The 18,295-nt window shown below is 45.1% G+C and overlaps 1 protein-coding gene across 2 annotated transcripts in view; it reads right to left on the bottom strand.

Moving 5' to 3' along the window:
- LOC146203179 (solute carrier family 23 member 1-like) overlaps positions 1 to 18,295 on the bottom strand; it is a 117,304-nt gene that overhangs the window by 61,906 nt on the left and 37,103 nt on the right. For both annotated transcript variants that reach the window (XM_084588548.1, XM_084588547.1), the window contains exons 2-3: positions 7,637 to 7,847; positions 2,195 to 2,296 (exon numbers count right to left, since the gene is read on the bottom strand). In XM_084588548.1, coding sequence (XP_084444674.1) covers positions 2,195 to 2,296; positions 7,637 to 7,813 — 279 coding nt within the window. In that variant the 5' untranslated portion in view covers positions 7,814 to 7,847. The remainder of the gene's footprint in view (positions 1 to 2,194; positions 2,297 to 7,636; positions 7,848 to 18,295) is intronic.

The following is an 18,295-nucleotide window of genomic DNA, read 5'->3' as shown; positions in this document are numbered from 1 at the left end:
CCGGAAAAGAAATGCTTCTAAATTGAAGCGAAACAAAATTTGCAATTTTTTTCGTGATTTTTGAACGCGGCGACTGCGTTTAGTCGCCACAATTTTGTTATAACATTTAGAAAACGCGTGCGAAATGTGGAGAGACTCGCGGATTGATTAATCCTGAAACGAGTTTCTGTCACGAAGGAAACAATACACCGCTTAAATAAGTCGCCCAGTAATCTGAGGAACCGAATCAGGCGCCGGAAGAACAGTGCAGAGGTTTTTGAAATAATTTCTCCTGTCATTCTAGGCGCACGTACTGTCTCTATTGGGGCCGATCGGCTCGGTTAAGAAATGACGGCGTTAAAGGAGGTGTTCTGTGCATGAAAACTAACATAAAGAAAAAACCCGCAAACTTATAAAAAGGACATCTGAGGAAACTTAGATTCAAACACTAGCTCTTCAATGCTTCTGGTGTACGCGAATCAATTTTTTCCTTGTCTGCTAGATTTTATGACTTCTTTCGCCACTCCGTAACGCTGGGGCAGGTGGCAGCTTTTGTTGTCGGGAAACACGCCTGAATCTATTGCAAGCGCGCGCAAGCACGCGAGAATGATCGAACCCTGCTCGCCGATGATCTGATTGGCGCACTGGAGCGTAACGTCGCCCGGGTGTCCCCGAAGATAGATCGATTCGGGGATCTACCGGCTTACAGGACGCTCGAAGGGTGCGTAAGGAAATGCCGGCATATTTTTGGCAGGAGCTCGTGTTGACTTCGATTTATCTCCGTCACTTTGAGTCTTTGCCTGGAGTGAAACTGAGCGGTTCCGTGAGCGCGCGAACTCTGACGCGTCCACCGAGAAAGCAGGAACGTCGGCTGAGCTGCCGCCTCGTCGCACCGTGACACTCCCCAGTTTTGAGGGAGGCCCTCAGCTTGTGAGTGCGCACTTTGCTCGGACGGATCTTTTCGCGGGCCGAATGTTCTGTCGCCGCGCGGATGGGATTTGGAGTTGACGGAAGCAATAGCAGCGCAGTCACAGCCCGCCTCCGCTTTGACTATAGGCTGCGCCAACTGACGTCATCCCTGTCACTCTTCTAAGCAACCCGATGCGTTCAAATGGGAGCGGACTGTTCTAGGTGCGGCCTGCGATTATTATAAGGCTAATATTGCCATCGTGTGGGGGGCTAATGAAAGGGAGGAGCCAAGGCGATCACAATTCTATTACCTTCTACAAGTTTGTGTTAAGATGGAAACATTGGCTAGTTCGAAATGGCAATTTGGATTCAGCGTATCATGGGTCCCGTCTTAATGTGTTTTGTGTTGTCCTATGTGCGTTTTCTTTAAAGCAGTTAGCATTACGAATTCAATGTGTTTTTATTGATTCGAACAGGGTGCGTACTCACATCAGCTCCAGACCCTGACGTCGGATGGGAGCAACAAATTGTTGCTAGGCAGCCTTTATAGTTTGTGTTTGGTTCTTACGCATGTTTACACGCCAAAGAAAGGGCAGTAGGTTGCGATGAAGGCAAGGAAGAGGCAGTAACACTGCACTGCTCTTACTCATATAGCTCTGGTAGCAAGCTCGAGCTTAATCAGTCCGCGCCCGGATTATGGTAGCTGCGCTGACCTTTTGTGCTTTTCTTGGTTACTCACTCCCGTGTTAACGAATAGCTCCCAATTTACAGATACTTAGGTCTAGTTCCTCTTTTCTTTCATGTAGTTGAAAGAGATGTTTTAGTAAGCTGGCTTGTAATGTGTTATGTCGACATAAAATCATTGCGAGCAACTGCGATTAGTTTAAGGGGGATATAGTCACGAGAAAATTGATTGGGGCGAAGAAAAATGGACAATGATGCCGCTGCTATTTTCTGCCGGCAACCATCGAACCAATAGGGCCGTGATTTAATCCTAGGATGGTTGGTGATATTTTGCATTCTTTCATCACGGTATACTGCACGGTAAGGCTGCGCAATAAGCGCGCACTTTTCTGCAGTGAAAATGATGCTACAGCGGTTGTATTTCTAAAGCGGAAAGCATGAAAAAGGCAACGTAAACAAATCAAACCGGTGAACAAGGAGGCGAGAAGGGGCATATGTCGCATCATCTAGTTTTGAGTTTGCTGCAAAGGGTTTGAACTTGTAGCGCTGTGTGCAAAAGAGAAGTTGACCGCAAGTTGCATTGATTTTCATACTAGAAAAGCATTATAAGCATAGGACCCACCGTATCTTTCTCAAATGTGAGGCGAGTTTCTCCATTCTTGTGAGCCAGTGTTTCTGTAGGTGCCTTGCTGAAGTCGAAAACATCTTCTCCAGTCAATGTTTCCTGCGAACCACAAGAAAGAGTGCATCTCAATCGTAAAGAAAAAATAAAGCGAAGTGCAGGCGACTTACGGAATTGTTTTGTATTTTTTTTTACTGCCACCGTTGCTCTGTTTTCACTTTCATTTCTGTTCTTTTGGAGTTATCTCGTCATGACACATGCTGATTCATCTCCTTCCACATTGAGCAGTTTTTCGCTTTTCGCACACACTGAAACCGAGTTGCAAACCGAGTTGCACGAAACATGATTAATGTACGAAGTACCCGCAAAATGGTGAGTTATATCTTTTCTATATATTGCTTGACGAAATGTATCATGCTCTGACTCCTCGGCGGTGCGAACTGCTGTCAAACTTTTTTTTTTTTCACAGTTTGACAACACTGAAAGTTTGTAACTTATAATATATTCCATTTTTTTCTTTTCGCATATTTATAGAAGACAAACTCGTTTGAAAAATTTACCACTTCTGAGAATATGTCGTTTTAAAATGCTGCAGGTTTCATTTTAGAGTCAACACAAAGGACGCTGAGACCGTAAATAACTCAGCAATGTTCTTCAGTTTCATTAAAAGTGCCATCTAGATGGAAATAAATTAAATGGTATAATTTTTAACGTCCCAAAGCGATTCATGAGATGAGGGATTCTGTATTAGAGGGCTCTGTGAAACTTCGACCACCTGGTGTTCTTTAATCTCCCCTGCCACCGCAAAGTGTACGGTTGCCTTGCTTTTCACCTATACTGAAACGCGACCATCGCACCGGGTTTGATACCTGCATGGTTCTTAGCAAAAAAAAAAAAAAATGCCCTACAAGATGACGACGAAGGGGAAGGAACAAGCACAACATCATAGGCGCAGTTCTTTTCGCTTCGTCGTTGTCTTCTTTTGTAGCGCAGTTTTGACTTTCTTCGAACACGAACCAACTATACCTGCAAGCACGTAAGCTCTTAGCTAAACAGGCTCAAGGTCGCATGACGCAGTCAAGAAGAGACAGCTCTATATAACAATTAAGGAATTTATTGATTGTCAGTAATAAACATTTGAAAGATGATTAAAAAGACGAGTAAAGACATCCAGAATCGTAATTCTGTCACTCATATATCGTCACTGCTTGTCTCATCATGTGCTCCTGTCAACGTTTTGCGTTATTACCTCAGAATGTAAAACCAACAAGCCCAAGGTGCTAATCTGGTTGTCCAGACAGTCGATTTCGTTTTTTCGTTGCTGTCAATGATGGAGTGCTTACGCATGTCGAAAGATTATTATGCGCGATATACGCTTAGTATGTCTCGCTCATCAGCTGCCGATTATAATTCTTCAGAATTTTGCGTTGTCTAAATTGTGGAATGCACTCTCATTTTGACACGTGCTTGGTCAGCTTGCTACCACATTCCTGTATCAAGGCTGGCAACATGTTACATGAAATGAACGTTTTTTTTTATGTTATTACGTCTTTATTTCTGCTTACGGTAGGCGTTTACCTTGCGGCAGAACTAAGTTGCTTCATGGATGTAGGGGTGGGGGAGCGGTTAAGGGTGGGGGTGGGGGTGGGGGTGAAGGTTGGGACAGATATGAGGGACCGGTGTCCACTTCTTCCTCAAGGTATGGTCGTCCCGAGGTCGGCTCCGCGAAGTAATGGCCTGGTCCTTCTTCTTCCTTGAAGTAAGAAAGAAAAGTTCGCCAGAGCCGGGTTGCGTCTGATGGCCCGATGTGCGATGGGGGATCGACCCATGCCTGCAGGGTTGCAGGTCGAAGCCCGCCCAGGGACTTGAGTGCTCTCTCCCGTACTGCGTCAAAAGTAGGGCAGCTCCACAGGAGATGTTCGGCCGTGCCTCTGGCCGGGCATGTCGGGCACTGAGGAGAAGGGTATACCTGCGGGTTTATGAGGTGCAGCTTCGCGGGTGACAGAAGCTGACCAGTCTGGGCTCGGCGAAGGAGTACTGCCTCCACTCTCCGGAATGAGCTATCTGGGCGGCGATATAGTTGCTCAGGGTTGGCCAAGTGCTGGAGTATGCTTCGACGATAGCGTTGTGCTCGATGCCATGTCTCCACCCTATCCATATGAGGCGACGACGGATGCGCAACGTCCTCAGGGGGCCACGAAGCGGAAACGAATGTGGATCCAGGCAAAGGTGCGGAAAGAGCTGCTGCGCGCGCTGCCTGGTGTGCCTTTTCGTTTCCAGTGATTCCTTCGTGTGCAGGAATCCATTTGATAATTAAGGTGCAGCCCTCCTCTCTCAGGCGACGGGCTTGTGTTCGAATAGTGTTCAGAATGGCATAGTCTTCTCCCCCCCGCGCGGCATGCAGTGTACGCTGCTTGTGAATCTGTGTAAACATGGTAGGTGCACGGAGCCCGATCCTGTCTTGCTACTATTCGAGTAATGGCAAGTCGTATGGCAATGAGTTCGAGATTGGTAACAGTGTGTTCCTCGGAAAGCCGTTCAACTACCGAGGTATCTGACACAGAGTCGTGACAAGCTATAGCTGCGCAGTGTTGAAACTGAGCGGCGTCTGTGTATAGTTGGATAGCTCCTTCCTGGGCTAGCTTGTGTGACATCTTCCTATGACGTTTGGCGGCAGCTTTGCGCCTTTGAGGATTAGCCGAACTCATATTCTTTGGTAATGGTATATCATCTACTAAGTCAATGAACTCCCATGGTGGGGCGGCGGACGAAAGTGGCTCTAAATTGTCAACGTTGTAGCCTAATGCCTGCAGGATCTGTCGGCCAGCCGCCGTTGTGGAGAGACGGACTCGCTGGGCTTGCAACTGCTGCTCTGCCAGACCCTGAAGGGCATTAATATTGCTGCATGCGTGTAGGTTCACTACTGGGCAGTACTGTGGCAGACCAGTAACTAGGCGCATCGCCTTGCGATTGATTCGCTCAAGCTGAAGGCGTTGGGTCGCGTTAAGTCGCATGTACGGATATGCGATATGAAATGATATGTACGGATATGAAATGAATGTTGATGCACCGGCTTGATTGCCCAACATGAGACAGATGGATGAACCTCGCAGACTGCGTCGATGTCGCAAGCTGTGAATTTGTCTCTGTGTCTCATCTTGCACCGGGCTGCTTTTGAAGTGCAAGACGCGGCACATGCACAGCCCGCGCAAGACGAGGTACAGATACAGCTCCACATCTAATGGCAGTGGCGTAATCTTCGAAATTCCTCCATCTTGCGGAGGTACGTTGGGCAATCAGGTCGGTGCATCAACATTATTTTAATGGAACATATCGGCAACACCGATACAGTTACCAACCGTGTATGGTACCAAGTTAGCTAGACACGTGTCATAATGCAAATGTATTCCATAACTTAGACAATGCAAATTTTTGAAGAATTATAATTGGTAGCTCATATGCGAGATATGCGAAGCGTGTGTCATACATAAGAGCCGTTCTACATGCGTAAGCCTTTCATCCCTGACATTAACAAAAAAAAACGAAATTGACTATGTGCGCAAGTAATGATGACAGAAGTGACAGAATGACAATTCCGTGGATTGACTTATATATGTTTTAGATAATCTTTCCGGTATTTATTGCCAACACGCATTGAGTTCCTTAGTTCTTAGCTCTGTGTTCGTGTCTTCTTGACTGTGTTCAGTAACCCGGCGAGCGGTTTTGCTAAGAAACGAATCCTGGTGTCCCGGCTCAGTAGTCGAGTGTCCTAATGGCTGAGGAATAGCGGTTGTGGGGAACAGCAGAAATCTAATTTTCAAGCTTGTAATTCGAATTCCTTGGAAAGGATAAGATCCTCGTGAATGAAATTTACGGAGTAATTCTCATGCTATTTTTTCTTGCTTTGGAGTGGAGCAAATGCAGCAGAAAGAATTACTCAAAACAGCATGGATGGTTACAATCACAAAACGCAGTACGTTTCACCCTAGTTTGTTGTTTCAAGAAAATATTTGCGCTTCCACTTCTTTTTTCTTGGAGCTATGGCCTACACTAATAAAGTCTTGCGTAACAACAGTATGAATTATGCAATCTCTCACTGCCTGATTTCGATTGGTTCTGATAGAACGCACTGATTGAAGGGCTGCGTCAAGAAGAACAATGAAGCTGGATGTTGTAACCCGAAGTATTGCTCAAAATTATTAGGAATCGCGACATTTGCAGCATCTTTTACTTTTTCGCCGTTAAAAGCAGGCGTCGGCGTTCTACTCGCATTATGAGATACAATAGTGCCTCTCTTTTTTAGATGATACCGGTGTACAAAAAGTTTGATGCTGGTCGTGAAGAGGAAACAGTTAATGGGTTCGATGCCTTTCCACAGATGCTCCGCAGTATTATATTTCGCGAAATATTTATACTGAGAAGTGTGCCATTAAACCATTGTTGGAAAGCAAGCAGTCTTTCTCCCTCATCGATTTCAAGTTTGTTTGGAAATTTACAAATTATCTGCAACTCTAGAGGCTGGACTATTGCGTCACCGCTAGAATGTTAGAATGTTAGCGCAGTCTAGAGGTTTTTATTTTTCAGATTACTGCGAAATTAAACAGACAATCTGTGAGATGAATTCATTGAATTACCCGATAAATGTTAGGCTGCTGCATGAAAAGCAGGAGGGGTGGGGGGGGGGGGGGGGGGGACCAGTTCATTAACTTTGTAAGCAGAAATTTTCTTAAAGGTCCCTAGATTATTGCACGCATTTGGAGTACAGTACGTAAAGGCTGCACGCCTGTGTCTATTTAAAGCTACACAAAAATAAAAATAACGGCATTATAAAAGGCATGGTAAAGAGCACTACAGCCCGTTGTGTTCAAGGCTAATCTGTAATTTCTCAATGGCAAACATATCTTATAAATTTCTAGTAGTCTTATCTGGGCAAGGGAGGCTTTTGTCCGGGTCAATAAAAGTGCTCAGTCATGTTACAGGCCCTGCTTTCGCTGATGAAACAGATGCCAGTAAGACCAGCGGAGCAACTGACGCTACGGTCGTAAGGTGAGAGGAGAGGAGCCCGAAGATAGAGAGCATTTGAAGAGTTTTGTGCACTTGCCTACCGCAACCTCGGAACAAAATGCGCTGTTGTGACCGACGTGATCGCAATGGTAAATTTAATCCCTGCGTCAGATATTAAGTATAGGCTACTAGAAAGTAAGGGAAAGGCAGCGGACAATGGCGGGCGCATTCCAAAGACATTGAGGTGACCCCGTGCCCGATAAAAAACAAAATAGAAAAAAAATGAGGCATACAGCGTCCTCGTCTCGTCCTATAGATCGAGACACATGACACACGGCTTATGAAACGATGCGTTCAGCTTTCGTACTGGTCCCTGGCAGGTAACCATCCCGATTCTCCCCCAGCTTCTGCTTTCTCCAGCCGCTTTCATTCGCGTACCTTGCGGACAAACAGGGGTTCCTTCTCTGACAGCTCAGTGCTGTCCTCCATCGCCTCCTCTGGGGCTTTGACCGGCTGGCCATTTTGATGCGCGTGACTGTCGTCCCGGGGGCCTCCTGCGTGGCCGTGAGAGGGAACCTCCTTGACCACACCTTGGGACTCGCCTTCTGGGTCCATTCGGACGTGTGGGCACCGGCGTCCTGTAGTGTACCTGCAATACACGAAGCACGTAAGTTAATCATAAGCCAGTGCTTGCTATGCCGCGAATCCGTAAAAAAGAGTTTGCTCTGCAATCCTTAACCTTTCTGCATACTTTGTGTGAACTGCCATCTGAAACGTGCTAGGAATCAGAGCTTTTGATACTTTTTTTTTTTTTTGTTATTTGCACATAGACGAAAAAAAAAAAAAGGCTGAGCTCTTCTGAACTGATTAGAGGTTCAAGAAAGAGCTGTAACTTAGCTGCAAATCCTTACACTTTCGTTTGTATATGCTCTTGGTCACTCAATTTGGCGAGCTTCTCTAAATCGAACTTAAGCATTCCTTTAAAGGAGATTGCTGCTGAGTGAAAGTTTAGAGGAAATAATGTTCTAATGTGGTGCATTGTTGCGATTGATAAGAAACATTGCAGTGAAATGTTTTAAAGCCAGTTACGTAGCTTGTTCAGCGCTACATCAATCAGATATACCCCAATCAGCTGTCTCTGAAATTACATGCCTCGAAACAAGCCGCTTTAGGTAATCTGTTCTTTCGGTCAAGAAAAGGCGAGACAAAGTTGTTCGTTGCAATGTTTTGAGTAGCGCAAAACAAAGCACACATTGAGTTTCTACGAGAGCTTTTTTATGTTGCTTAAACACCCGTTGCTGCCATCAGTGTATGGACTCGTGTGTACGGAGTTCAATGTTCATCGCATCGCCCGATTAGTTCTGTTGTGTCATCAGTAAAACCATACACTTTGTTTTGGCGAGAAGTCGAAGTATAAAACGTGACTGAAAAAGGACAAGGTTCGAGTTACGTACTGGTATTGAGAGAGTAGTGCTGATAGTTTAGACGTTATCGGAATTTAGCGAGCAAGGTAAAAAATGCGATCAGGTCGTCTTCCGGCGCCGTGATTGGGAAAACATATCTCTAAAAACTACAAAAAGGCTCGGAAATGGCATTCGTTTATGAAATACTTTCAAAGAAGGAATGACCTGCGTGTCATAAAAAAATGGGAGGAGGTGGGGGGGGGGGGGGTTGGGGGGGAGATTTCTTCAGAGGGCTACTTAGGTAGAAAGGTAGGGAAGTCTAGCAGTGAAGGGGCGCAGTTAGGTTATGATTGACGCTTATGAGTGGAACGATTGACCAGGCTGAAAGAACACAGACAGGCTAGCGAAGGTGTGTTGTAGGAGCCTATAAAATGAATAGAAGACGACGTCCTTTTCTATTAATTTTATAGGCATCATCGTTTTTGCGAGCTAATTTTCTGCTCTTCTGCTGAAGTAAAGGACAAATGACAAAAAGCTTTCTTCGAAGGCAGTTATGATGGTGAAATAAGAGGCTCCCGAGTATGTGCTATATTTATCCTATTGTTACCCGCAACTTTTCGGAACTAAACTCACGCTAATATCTAAAACTGAAATGTCACACATAAACTGCATTAGGAGAATGCAACAAAATTAGCGCTGCCGCGGCGTTGTTGAATCCTAATCGACGATTGTCTGTATGTACTTATCTACTCAGTTCAGATCCGGCCGCCACTCTTCGACCTCCGATGATACCATTCGAAGAAGTGTCATTTTTTTTTTTTTTTGGAGTCAGACCTTGGTGTACGCGCCATTTAGCGTACAGTTTGACGCAGTTGGCTGGCTGTGTGACATCATCAATCCACTGACGTAACGTCTAGCAACGTCACATGACTCATGGCTTAGGACCTCAGCCTATGGCAATGTCTCAGTGACGTCATTGAACCACTGACGTAAACTTATATTGGGGAACAGCTTTTTGAAATTTTTGTTAATTTTAATTTTTTCTTCTTACTGCCGCTGTTGTCGTTTCCCTAAGCGCCTTGCGGTTTCCTTACGCTAGACGAGAATTACCAAACCGTGCTCACGAGCTCGGCGTAGAGCAGTGGTTAGCGCGCTCAGCTGGTAATCGACGGATGGTAGTTCGACTCCTGGCAGTGACACGAGTGTGAAGGACGTTTTCTGGAATCAGGTTCTAGCCACACAAAACACGATGAAAAATGACGTCACTCGGTGATGACGTCACGAGGGGACCAACTTCCGGCAACACAGTTCGCGGACGCAACATAGGCTAGCAAGGCTTTCGCCTTAATAAAGGAACATTTAAGCCGTACTTTGGGAAGATACGTACCCTTAGTGGCACCCCAATGAAGCGGCTGAGTATCCGCGTTTGCATTTCTAGTTTTCAGGATGAAATAACGTCCTGCAGCAGGGACACTCGGCCAGTCCTTTGACAATATCGCACTGCCGTCGACTGGCCTGCTTCTTAGCGTCTTTTCACGAAATGTAGCGGAGAAACCACCGAGAAAAAGTTCGCGCGCACAACGTTACACACAATGCAAGTATCCTCGGCCAGGCTCTTGGCGAGAGCATGGCACAACCTTTGTTTCAATCGCTTCGGTGCGCAACTTCCTAGCCATATGGAAAAAGCACATGCACGTGTAGCTAGATGTTTGTCGTTTTCAACACATGCGACTGATTCAGGACATGTCGCCGGGTAGGACATACAAAACACGACAAATGCAATAAAAAAGTAAACAAAGATATCGAGATGGACTTGTATGCTTTTTTACGCAAGACGTCTTCTTGAGACATCCATGTCCTCGCGTGTTTCGTGTGCACATGCGCGCTCAATACGAGCATGCGTGTGGGCCGTTGCGTGCTAATTTTAACCTCCATTCAGTAAGGCAGAAACTCTACACCCGACTGGGCAACTCCCGCCTTGCGCTACGGTCGTCAATCATGCACAGCTCCTAGATAACTCCAGAACAAAATGCCGCCTGGAGGCAAAATTTATACGCAGCCTGCCCGAGAGTTGTCATCAATAATGCCGTTTTGCAGACGAGTAAAAATAAGTGCCATCTGTGAAGCCAAAAAAAAAAAAGCGCATGTTTATCCACACATTCGCAGCCCTTTTCCTCACATATGACGCAGGTGTCATTGGCTGCGGGCAAATGGAAAGCAACGACCGGTGCTGTGTAATGACTCGGTAATGACTAGGGAGAGCGAGCAGACGGCATTCGCTCTGTGGGGAAACTTGTGCGCATGCGCTCATTCTCGACGGCTTCGCCGTTCTGCGCCGTTAAATGCTGGCATGTCGACGCCCGTGCGACGCTGCTAATTAATTGTATGGGTGTACTACGTGCTCGCTCGCTTGGATGTCAACTCGTTAATTTAAGGCTCGTGCTCATTCAGAACAAACAGCAGGCTCGAAAGTGCGTTATTGGTTGTTGCGACAGCTTGGCGGAAAGAGGCGCGTTGCACTATCCTATCTGCCAAGATGCAAGGAGGTTTCAAGAATTTCGACAAGTGTCTTCCGTAGGTTTTCAGATGCTCTCGTTTCGTTTATCGGGTTTATCTCTCTAAAGTGACTTAAGCTATGAACGACGCCGTAGTGGAGGGCTCCGTAAATTTCGACCAGCTGAGGTTCTTCAACGTGCAAAGATATCGCACAGCACATGGGCGCCTTGCTTTTCACCTCCATCGAAAAGCGGCAGCCATGGCCGGGATTTGACTGGGCGTCCTCGGGTTCAGTAGTCGAATGCTTTAATCATTCAACCACCGCGTCGGGTGATTTTCGAACTCGATTGACAGCTAGAGACCGGCATTCCACGACGGGTAAGTAGCGAAGAATAGCTATTCTAGGGCAACAGGCACGAACACAAAAGGGGAGGAGACAACCCTTAAGAACTAGGAAACCTTTGAAATTTGGTTTTCATGGACGCTGAAGCCAGGACTTCGTTGAAATCTGGTATTAATTATTATGCCGAAATCCTATTGATTCATACATGATAATTTCATCTATCTTGTCATTTTCTCTACAAATGCAGGCGTGTGAGAATATCGAGTGGAAAAAAAAGCTGATATTACTGCAACAATTTTGCCGTACTTAAAAATTTCAATTATATTTGACACAGCCACAACATTTATTTATTTATTTATTTATTTAATTTTTTATTTATTTATTTATTTATTTATTTATTTATTTATTTATTTATTTATTTATTTATTTATTTATTTATTTATTTATTTATTTATTTATCAAGTATGCCTCACAGGCCACAGCTAACAGTTAAGTGGTAGAATAAGGGGGGGGGGGGGTAAAACTGTAAACTTATACGCACTAGAAATAAACGCCATATTTAAACACCAACGAAACTCGGAGAATCTAAATTCAAGTAACAGCTTGAAAATAGTCTAAAAATCTAAAATGCAGTTCATAACATTATCACTTGGCATGCGAAAATACAGCGCAGGAACAACGAAATAGCAATCGACGCAACCCAAGAAGCGCTATGAAATACAGCGGAGAAATGTAATTGAAAAGGGAGCACTGCACAAGCAAAGGAAAGAAGCGTTATAGTTGAAAGGTACCAGCCGTAAGCCATGGCACGTGGAATATTGAGAAAAGGTATCATTATGAGTAGTGGTTGAACAAATTTTCTCTAAATGTGCCGTGGTTAGCTATCGAAACGGTATTGCCAGGAAGATCGTTTCAAAGTGATATGATGCCAGACAGCGCAGGTAGATTGCACGTTGGGGTAGTATAAAATGTTATTGATTATGTAGCCGCCGAGGTATTCGTGAAGGAGCCGTGAGTTGAAGGGAACACATAGCGGTGCTGCACACGTATCTATGAAGTAAGCACAGAAGAGAGACGGAACGAAGGTTATCTAATGATTTAAGGCTAACATCAGGATTTAGCTAGGAGTGGTTGCGCGGTAAATATTGCACGCGTATCGAATCTGCTACTGCTCTCAACAACCTGGAACTTTTACTTCAGCAGACATCGAAAGCTGCTTCCAACAAAACGCCTGAAGCGTTGAAGTATCAGCAAGCGCCATGGGCCGCTGGTTGAGCAAACGTACAGCGGTCAGCATGTCGAAACTAACGTGCCATGAGCCCTCACATCGCACCGGCGGCTCTGACAGTTTCCAGCAGCGTCCCAGTTAGTTTTCTAACTAGCGAGTTTTGTGAGCAAGAAAGGTTTGAACTAGTGCCTTCTTTTAACTTTCAGAGCTGATCACATTATTTTACATTTACCCTTCGCTTTTACTTTCCTTTTCACTCGCCGCTATATGGAGCCACTCACGGGGAGAGACAGCTTACTTAATACTGCTAGCTGTGGCTGTGACTGAGGAATGATTTTCTATGAATCGGTGTATCGAGCAAAACAATTAATCGGAGTCAAAATTGTTTTTCCCGAATTTACCATAACATACAGCAAAGAAGTCAATCTGCAGATAAAGTGTGCAATGAGTCTTCGCCCGCATGCATGAAGACCTTATTTCATCCCTTGACGACAGAAAGGCCCACCGTGTTAGTTGTTAAATCGCATGCTGACATTATGGGACGGGAACTTTTAGTGCTACTGGCCTGTTTACTATACAAAGCACAGCACTATAAATTTATTCCGTTTGTTGCTGTGGTCCGTTATTGGACTGGATTTATTTAGTTTTATGGGATTTAATGTCATAAAGAGACTGCTGCTATAAAAGCATCGGAATGACGGGCTCAAGAAAATTTCGATTACACAGGGTTCTTTAACTTGCACTTACATCACGCACCTTGTATTTCGCCCCCATTGAAAAGCAGTTGACCCATCACGGTCGCACCAGGTTCAATAGTTGCTAGCCACTGCGCCGGGCGATTCATTAGAGGATCAATACAACATACTGAGGGCCATCTGCCATGTAACAACTGATTTTGTTTCTTTAACGCAACAGCACTAAACGCCCGTTCGGAAGAATATCTGGCGTTGTGGGCGTCGGGAGTGAAAAATCATGGACCTGGCTCCGGAAGGTGGACATGACCGTGTATTGATCGGTCGGCTTGTTACGTGACGTCCCGAGGCTACATGATATGGCAGGCGATGCGAACTCTGGCTTCTTCTTTGAGTTTGGAGGAAGATATGGGAGTCAACCTTTCCGTGGTCCTTCTGCGAGGAGCTAGATACACTGCTCTTATGCCACGTAGGCATGTTCGTACTGCCTGGTCAAAGAGGGGATGCATAGGTATCTATAGCGGGTGCCCTTTCAGATAATTGGGTAGCTTACTGCGGCCTGTTAAGAAATATGTATAAGGGATAATAGACGCACAAATTAAGGCGTTAATGGTTAAGCGCGTAGCCATAAGGAGCATGGACGCGAACGAGGATACGCAAGGAGAGCTGCAGACGGGAGGCATTGTATGCCTCCCGTCTTAGAGTATGATGCGATAGTAATCTATCATACTCTAAATAGCCTGGTACGACCCCCTCCGCTCCCTCGCCCAGTATTTTTAGGCGAAATCGTTTTTAGGCTGATAGGCTGCGGAAAGTTTCGAAAGAAATACTCGCACGAATTGACAGTCAAGAAAAAAAAAGTTAGGGAAAGGTTAAACACGGCTAAACCTAAGTAGGCAAAACGAAAGCGCGCGACTCCTCCATAGATGTCTGCGAACCTGCAGCTCACCACAGCTGGGTCTAGACGACACGTGTTGAGGGCATTTTGAATGGGGGAGGTCCTAGCAGGTGAGCCAGATAGGCAGCCGTGAAGGGAAATGTTAAGCAGGGGGACTGGAATACTGTGTAGCATTGTTTTAGGCAATGATGTGTATTTGTGGAGATATGTCTCGGTAGCGTATGCCAAATTATATCCTGTAGGAGCACTCGAGCAGACGACGCTCTCAGCGAGTTAAACGGTGATTGTTGCTCTGTCTGAACGCAAACTAAAGGTAACATGAACTCAAAGAAAACGGCGATTGTTACTGAAAGGTGTCTCAGAAAGCAACCTAAAGGCAACATACACTCACTGCGGGCAGGAAATGATTACGGTGAAGGTAATTGCTTAGTGTAACCGTTGTCATACCGACTGTTGCTGAAAGCTGTCCCTGAACGTTACCTAAAAGTAGCGTATACACTCACTGAAGGCAGAAAATGATTACGGTGAAGGTAATTGCTTATTGTAACCGTTGTCATATCGTTACCTCTCGGCTCTGTTCACGGCTTGTTATTGGGATATTAAGAACCAAAAACATCACATAATGGAATCTAAACGGGAACACACCCCAAGTAAGTTGTTGGTAACGTATTTACCGGCGTGAATTAAAGAAAAAATTGCAATACAGGATTCGAACAGATGTTTCAGTGGCATCAGTGCTGAGATGAGTAGTGCTAATCCATTGCGCCGCAAACACGACAGGAACAGTGGCCTTTAAATGCGCTATTATTCGCTTTGACAATGTTTCTATTATTTGTAGCCAGATGACGCTACTCAGAGGAATCACGAACCAGAGCGTAGTATGCTCGAGTGCTGCTACGGGATATGATTTGGTAATACGCGTCCTGGCGGTACGAATGAAGTTTTCCAGGCATGTGAAGAAGAGGAAGCGAAGCAGCAAAAGAAGAAGAATCGAGCGCTGCCCTCTCCATGCACCACAGGTGCGAAGAAGAAGCAGGTGGGCTATACAGAAGAAGAAGCGAAGTAGCAGCTGAAGAAGAATGTGAAGAAGAAGCGGATGGCGAGCACGGCGCGAAGCTAGTCATGCGACTTAAGGTCGGCTGAAGGTCAAACTTCGGCGTACGCGAAACGCACTGCAGCTACCCTAGGGAAGCTTCCGCTTCAAAATCTGTCTCCATCGGGCATCGTGCCACTATCCCTCCGATCCCCAGCCAAGCGCACTAACACTCGACCCCGATGGCTCATTTTTGCGATCTCTCAGTGACATGGTCCGACAACTTCTTTTTTCCTCAGTGGTTGTATGTCAGCGAGTTATATAGTGATTTCGGCGCCGAAGTGTTACTGAACGCCCCGTAAAGGTAACACATGGCCACTGAAGGCGGCAATCAATTACCGAAATAATTACAGAATTAAACAGCATGAGTGTTGCCATACCACAGCATTTTATGTCGTCTCGCGGCTCCAACACGGCTTGTTGTATGGCTACTTATATTCGAAAATAACCGATAAGGCAACCTAAAATGGAACACACCCCCCTGAAATGTGCTAGTCATGAATTTCATTGTTGTAAGTCGAAAAAAAAAGAATGACGAAAAAACGCCGCTCGGAGTTGATTCTGACTGCTGTTTCGCCGTTCGAAAACGCAGCGCTAACACGTTGCGCCACAGAAGCTTCTTTTTTTCGTCTTTATTTCCCAAACGAAAACTGAGTCGGTTTACAAGCAATACATTCAATACTAAAACGTTCAAATTGATCACTTTTTTCAATACTTTTATAAACTGAGGTACACATGACTGAGTTCTCGAAACAACAATTATCTGTTGGACGGAATCCCGAAAATACTCACTCGCAGGTGTGATATGAAGATCAGCATTGCGAACGGCCATTCGGTTTTTCCATGTGGCGTCATCCTGAGACGCACTGTGCGCGCCTGTCCTTACCCTTTCCTTTCCCTCACCAAGTTCTCTCGGGAATGATGTGACCGTTCTGGCTGTGTATATATTTGACGGCGAAACATTAAAGAAGGTCTTTCTTGGTCAGGATACCACGAGCGTCTGCCTGCTTATCTGACATTCAATACGCTATACAAACCTAATAGCATTATCGTATCATCTTCCACCGTCATTGTTTTCTACAGCTAAGAACCGAATCCCATCAAGATTTAAAAGGAAAGGTTTGTGCAAACTTCGCTGTAGGACGTCCCAAAAGAAAACCGCATCCCAACAATCTATCAACACATGTTTTACAGTCTCTGGCTTTCTACACAATATAGAGTTCACATCCCATGCCCACTGCACAACGATTACTTTTCCTGCCTCCACGTCTTCACCGGCTGCATGAAATTTAAAAAAAGGCCATTTTTGTAGCAGGCTGTAAAGGCATTCTTTTTGCATGTTTCAATATATTTGCCCCTTCTCAGCAGATTATAATGACCGCTACACAGGAGTAGGCAAGTCTATTTCAATAAGAGCTCTGTAGAGCTTTTTTCAGGTGGCATTGATTAAATATTCTATTGAAAATCGAGTACATAAAAGCCGTGCTCCTTGAATACTTTTACAAAAACAACCGCGCCTTCCACCATCGCAGTGACAAGCATTTGATACGACAAACAATGGAAAAGCTCTTGCCAAGCCTAATTCACGAACGGTACTTCGAAAAGGATTATTTGGACCTCGTAACATTGAGAAACGGTCAACAACTTGACGCAAATATAAGTGCGGCAAAGACAATTCAACATCGCCTACGGGGTGAAAAAGGTTCGTTCGACTTCTTTTTCTCGGCCTGAAACCTAGATAAAAACTGCAAAAATCCAGTGTATTTTTTGTATAGTTATCCTTGAACAGTGCCAAACGTGTATCACGTAACACACTTCGCTGACAAAAAATAAATACAAATTGCATGTGATTGCACGAGCTGACTTTTGTTTCGCACTCCATTTCTCAACCTTAATCCCAATTCATCTGCCTGCTGTTGCCATATGGCCTATCCCTGTAGTTTTCAAGTGGGACTCCGAGATACTTTGTTGGAGTCGATATCCACGTAATATTCTCAAATAATAGAGGCTTTGTTTCCTATTCCCCACGTCAAAACCTCAAACATTTATGCCACTTGACAGCGCTGGTACTATATTTAAGCCTCCAAAAATCATTGACCGTATCCACTGCCTAACACTTTCCTGGCATACACAGGATATGGCTATATTGTCAGCGTGTGCTGAAATTATTTACATGACTGCAGTGCAAACCCAGAAATTATGTCGCTATTGCTTTTCGGTATATGTATGGAACCTTTCTTGAAGGTTCGTTCTAGCATTTCGCCACACAAACGTCGATAACAGTGGGCTTTATTACGCCCTTCTTCATTTTCCTGATATTTCTGTCAATTGTCTCCAGGTGACGCTGCTCAGAGGGCCCCGTGGTTGAGAAAACGGAATCACGTACGCTGGGCTCGTGAGGAGCTGATTGCAATTCTTCTTGTCTAGCGTGATGACAATAGTAGCGGAGACAACGACGATGCAGTCAGTGGCAATGGTAATACTGATAGTAGCGATAGTGATGCTGATGATAGTAGGGGTAACAATGACGACGCTGTTTGGGATTCTCCATTTCCGCTCTTAAGCAGACTTCAGCGCAGTCCTGGAATTGTTTTTTTTTTTTACTTTTCATGCATTCAACTCGTGCAGTGTTCTTTACTGAATCTGTGTTCTTTGCGCTGGTTTCTATGCTGTAATTATGCTCAAATCCACCCTGCTTTCTCTAGCTTTCAGCTAGCATAATTATACTGTGCCTACCTCCCAACTGGCACGGAGTAGGCACGAAGCCTAGCGAAGGCGTGAAAATGTGACGGGGTAATAAAATGTTTTATTTGTTGATACCATCTCACCTGGCTCGCATCAAAGGGAGAAGAAATTGTCTAACCACTTTATAAATCCTGAAAGACGGATGAGGTGCATTGTCTTCCTCGAGCAGCTACTATGTTTTTTCTATGTGCCACTCGTT

This window comes from Amblyomma maculatum, chromosome 1, assembly GCF_055883805.1.
Source record: "Amblyomma maculatum isolate TAMU_Amacu chromosome 1, ASM5588380v1, whole genome shotgun sequence".
In the NCBI taxonomy this organism is placed as follows: Eukaryota; Metazoa; Arthropoda; class Arachnida; order Ixodida; family Ixodidae; genus Amblyomma; species Amblyomma maculatum.
The sequence above is the reverse complement of the archived record's forward strand: the minus strand, read 5'-3'. Positions and strand labels throughout refer to the sequence as shown.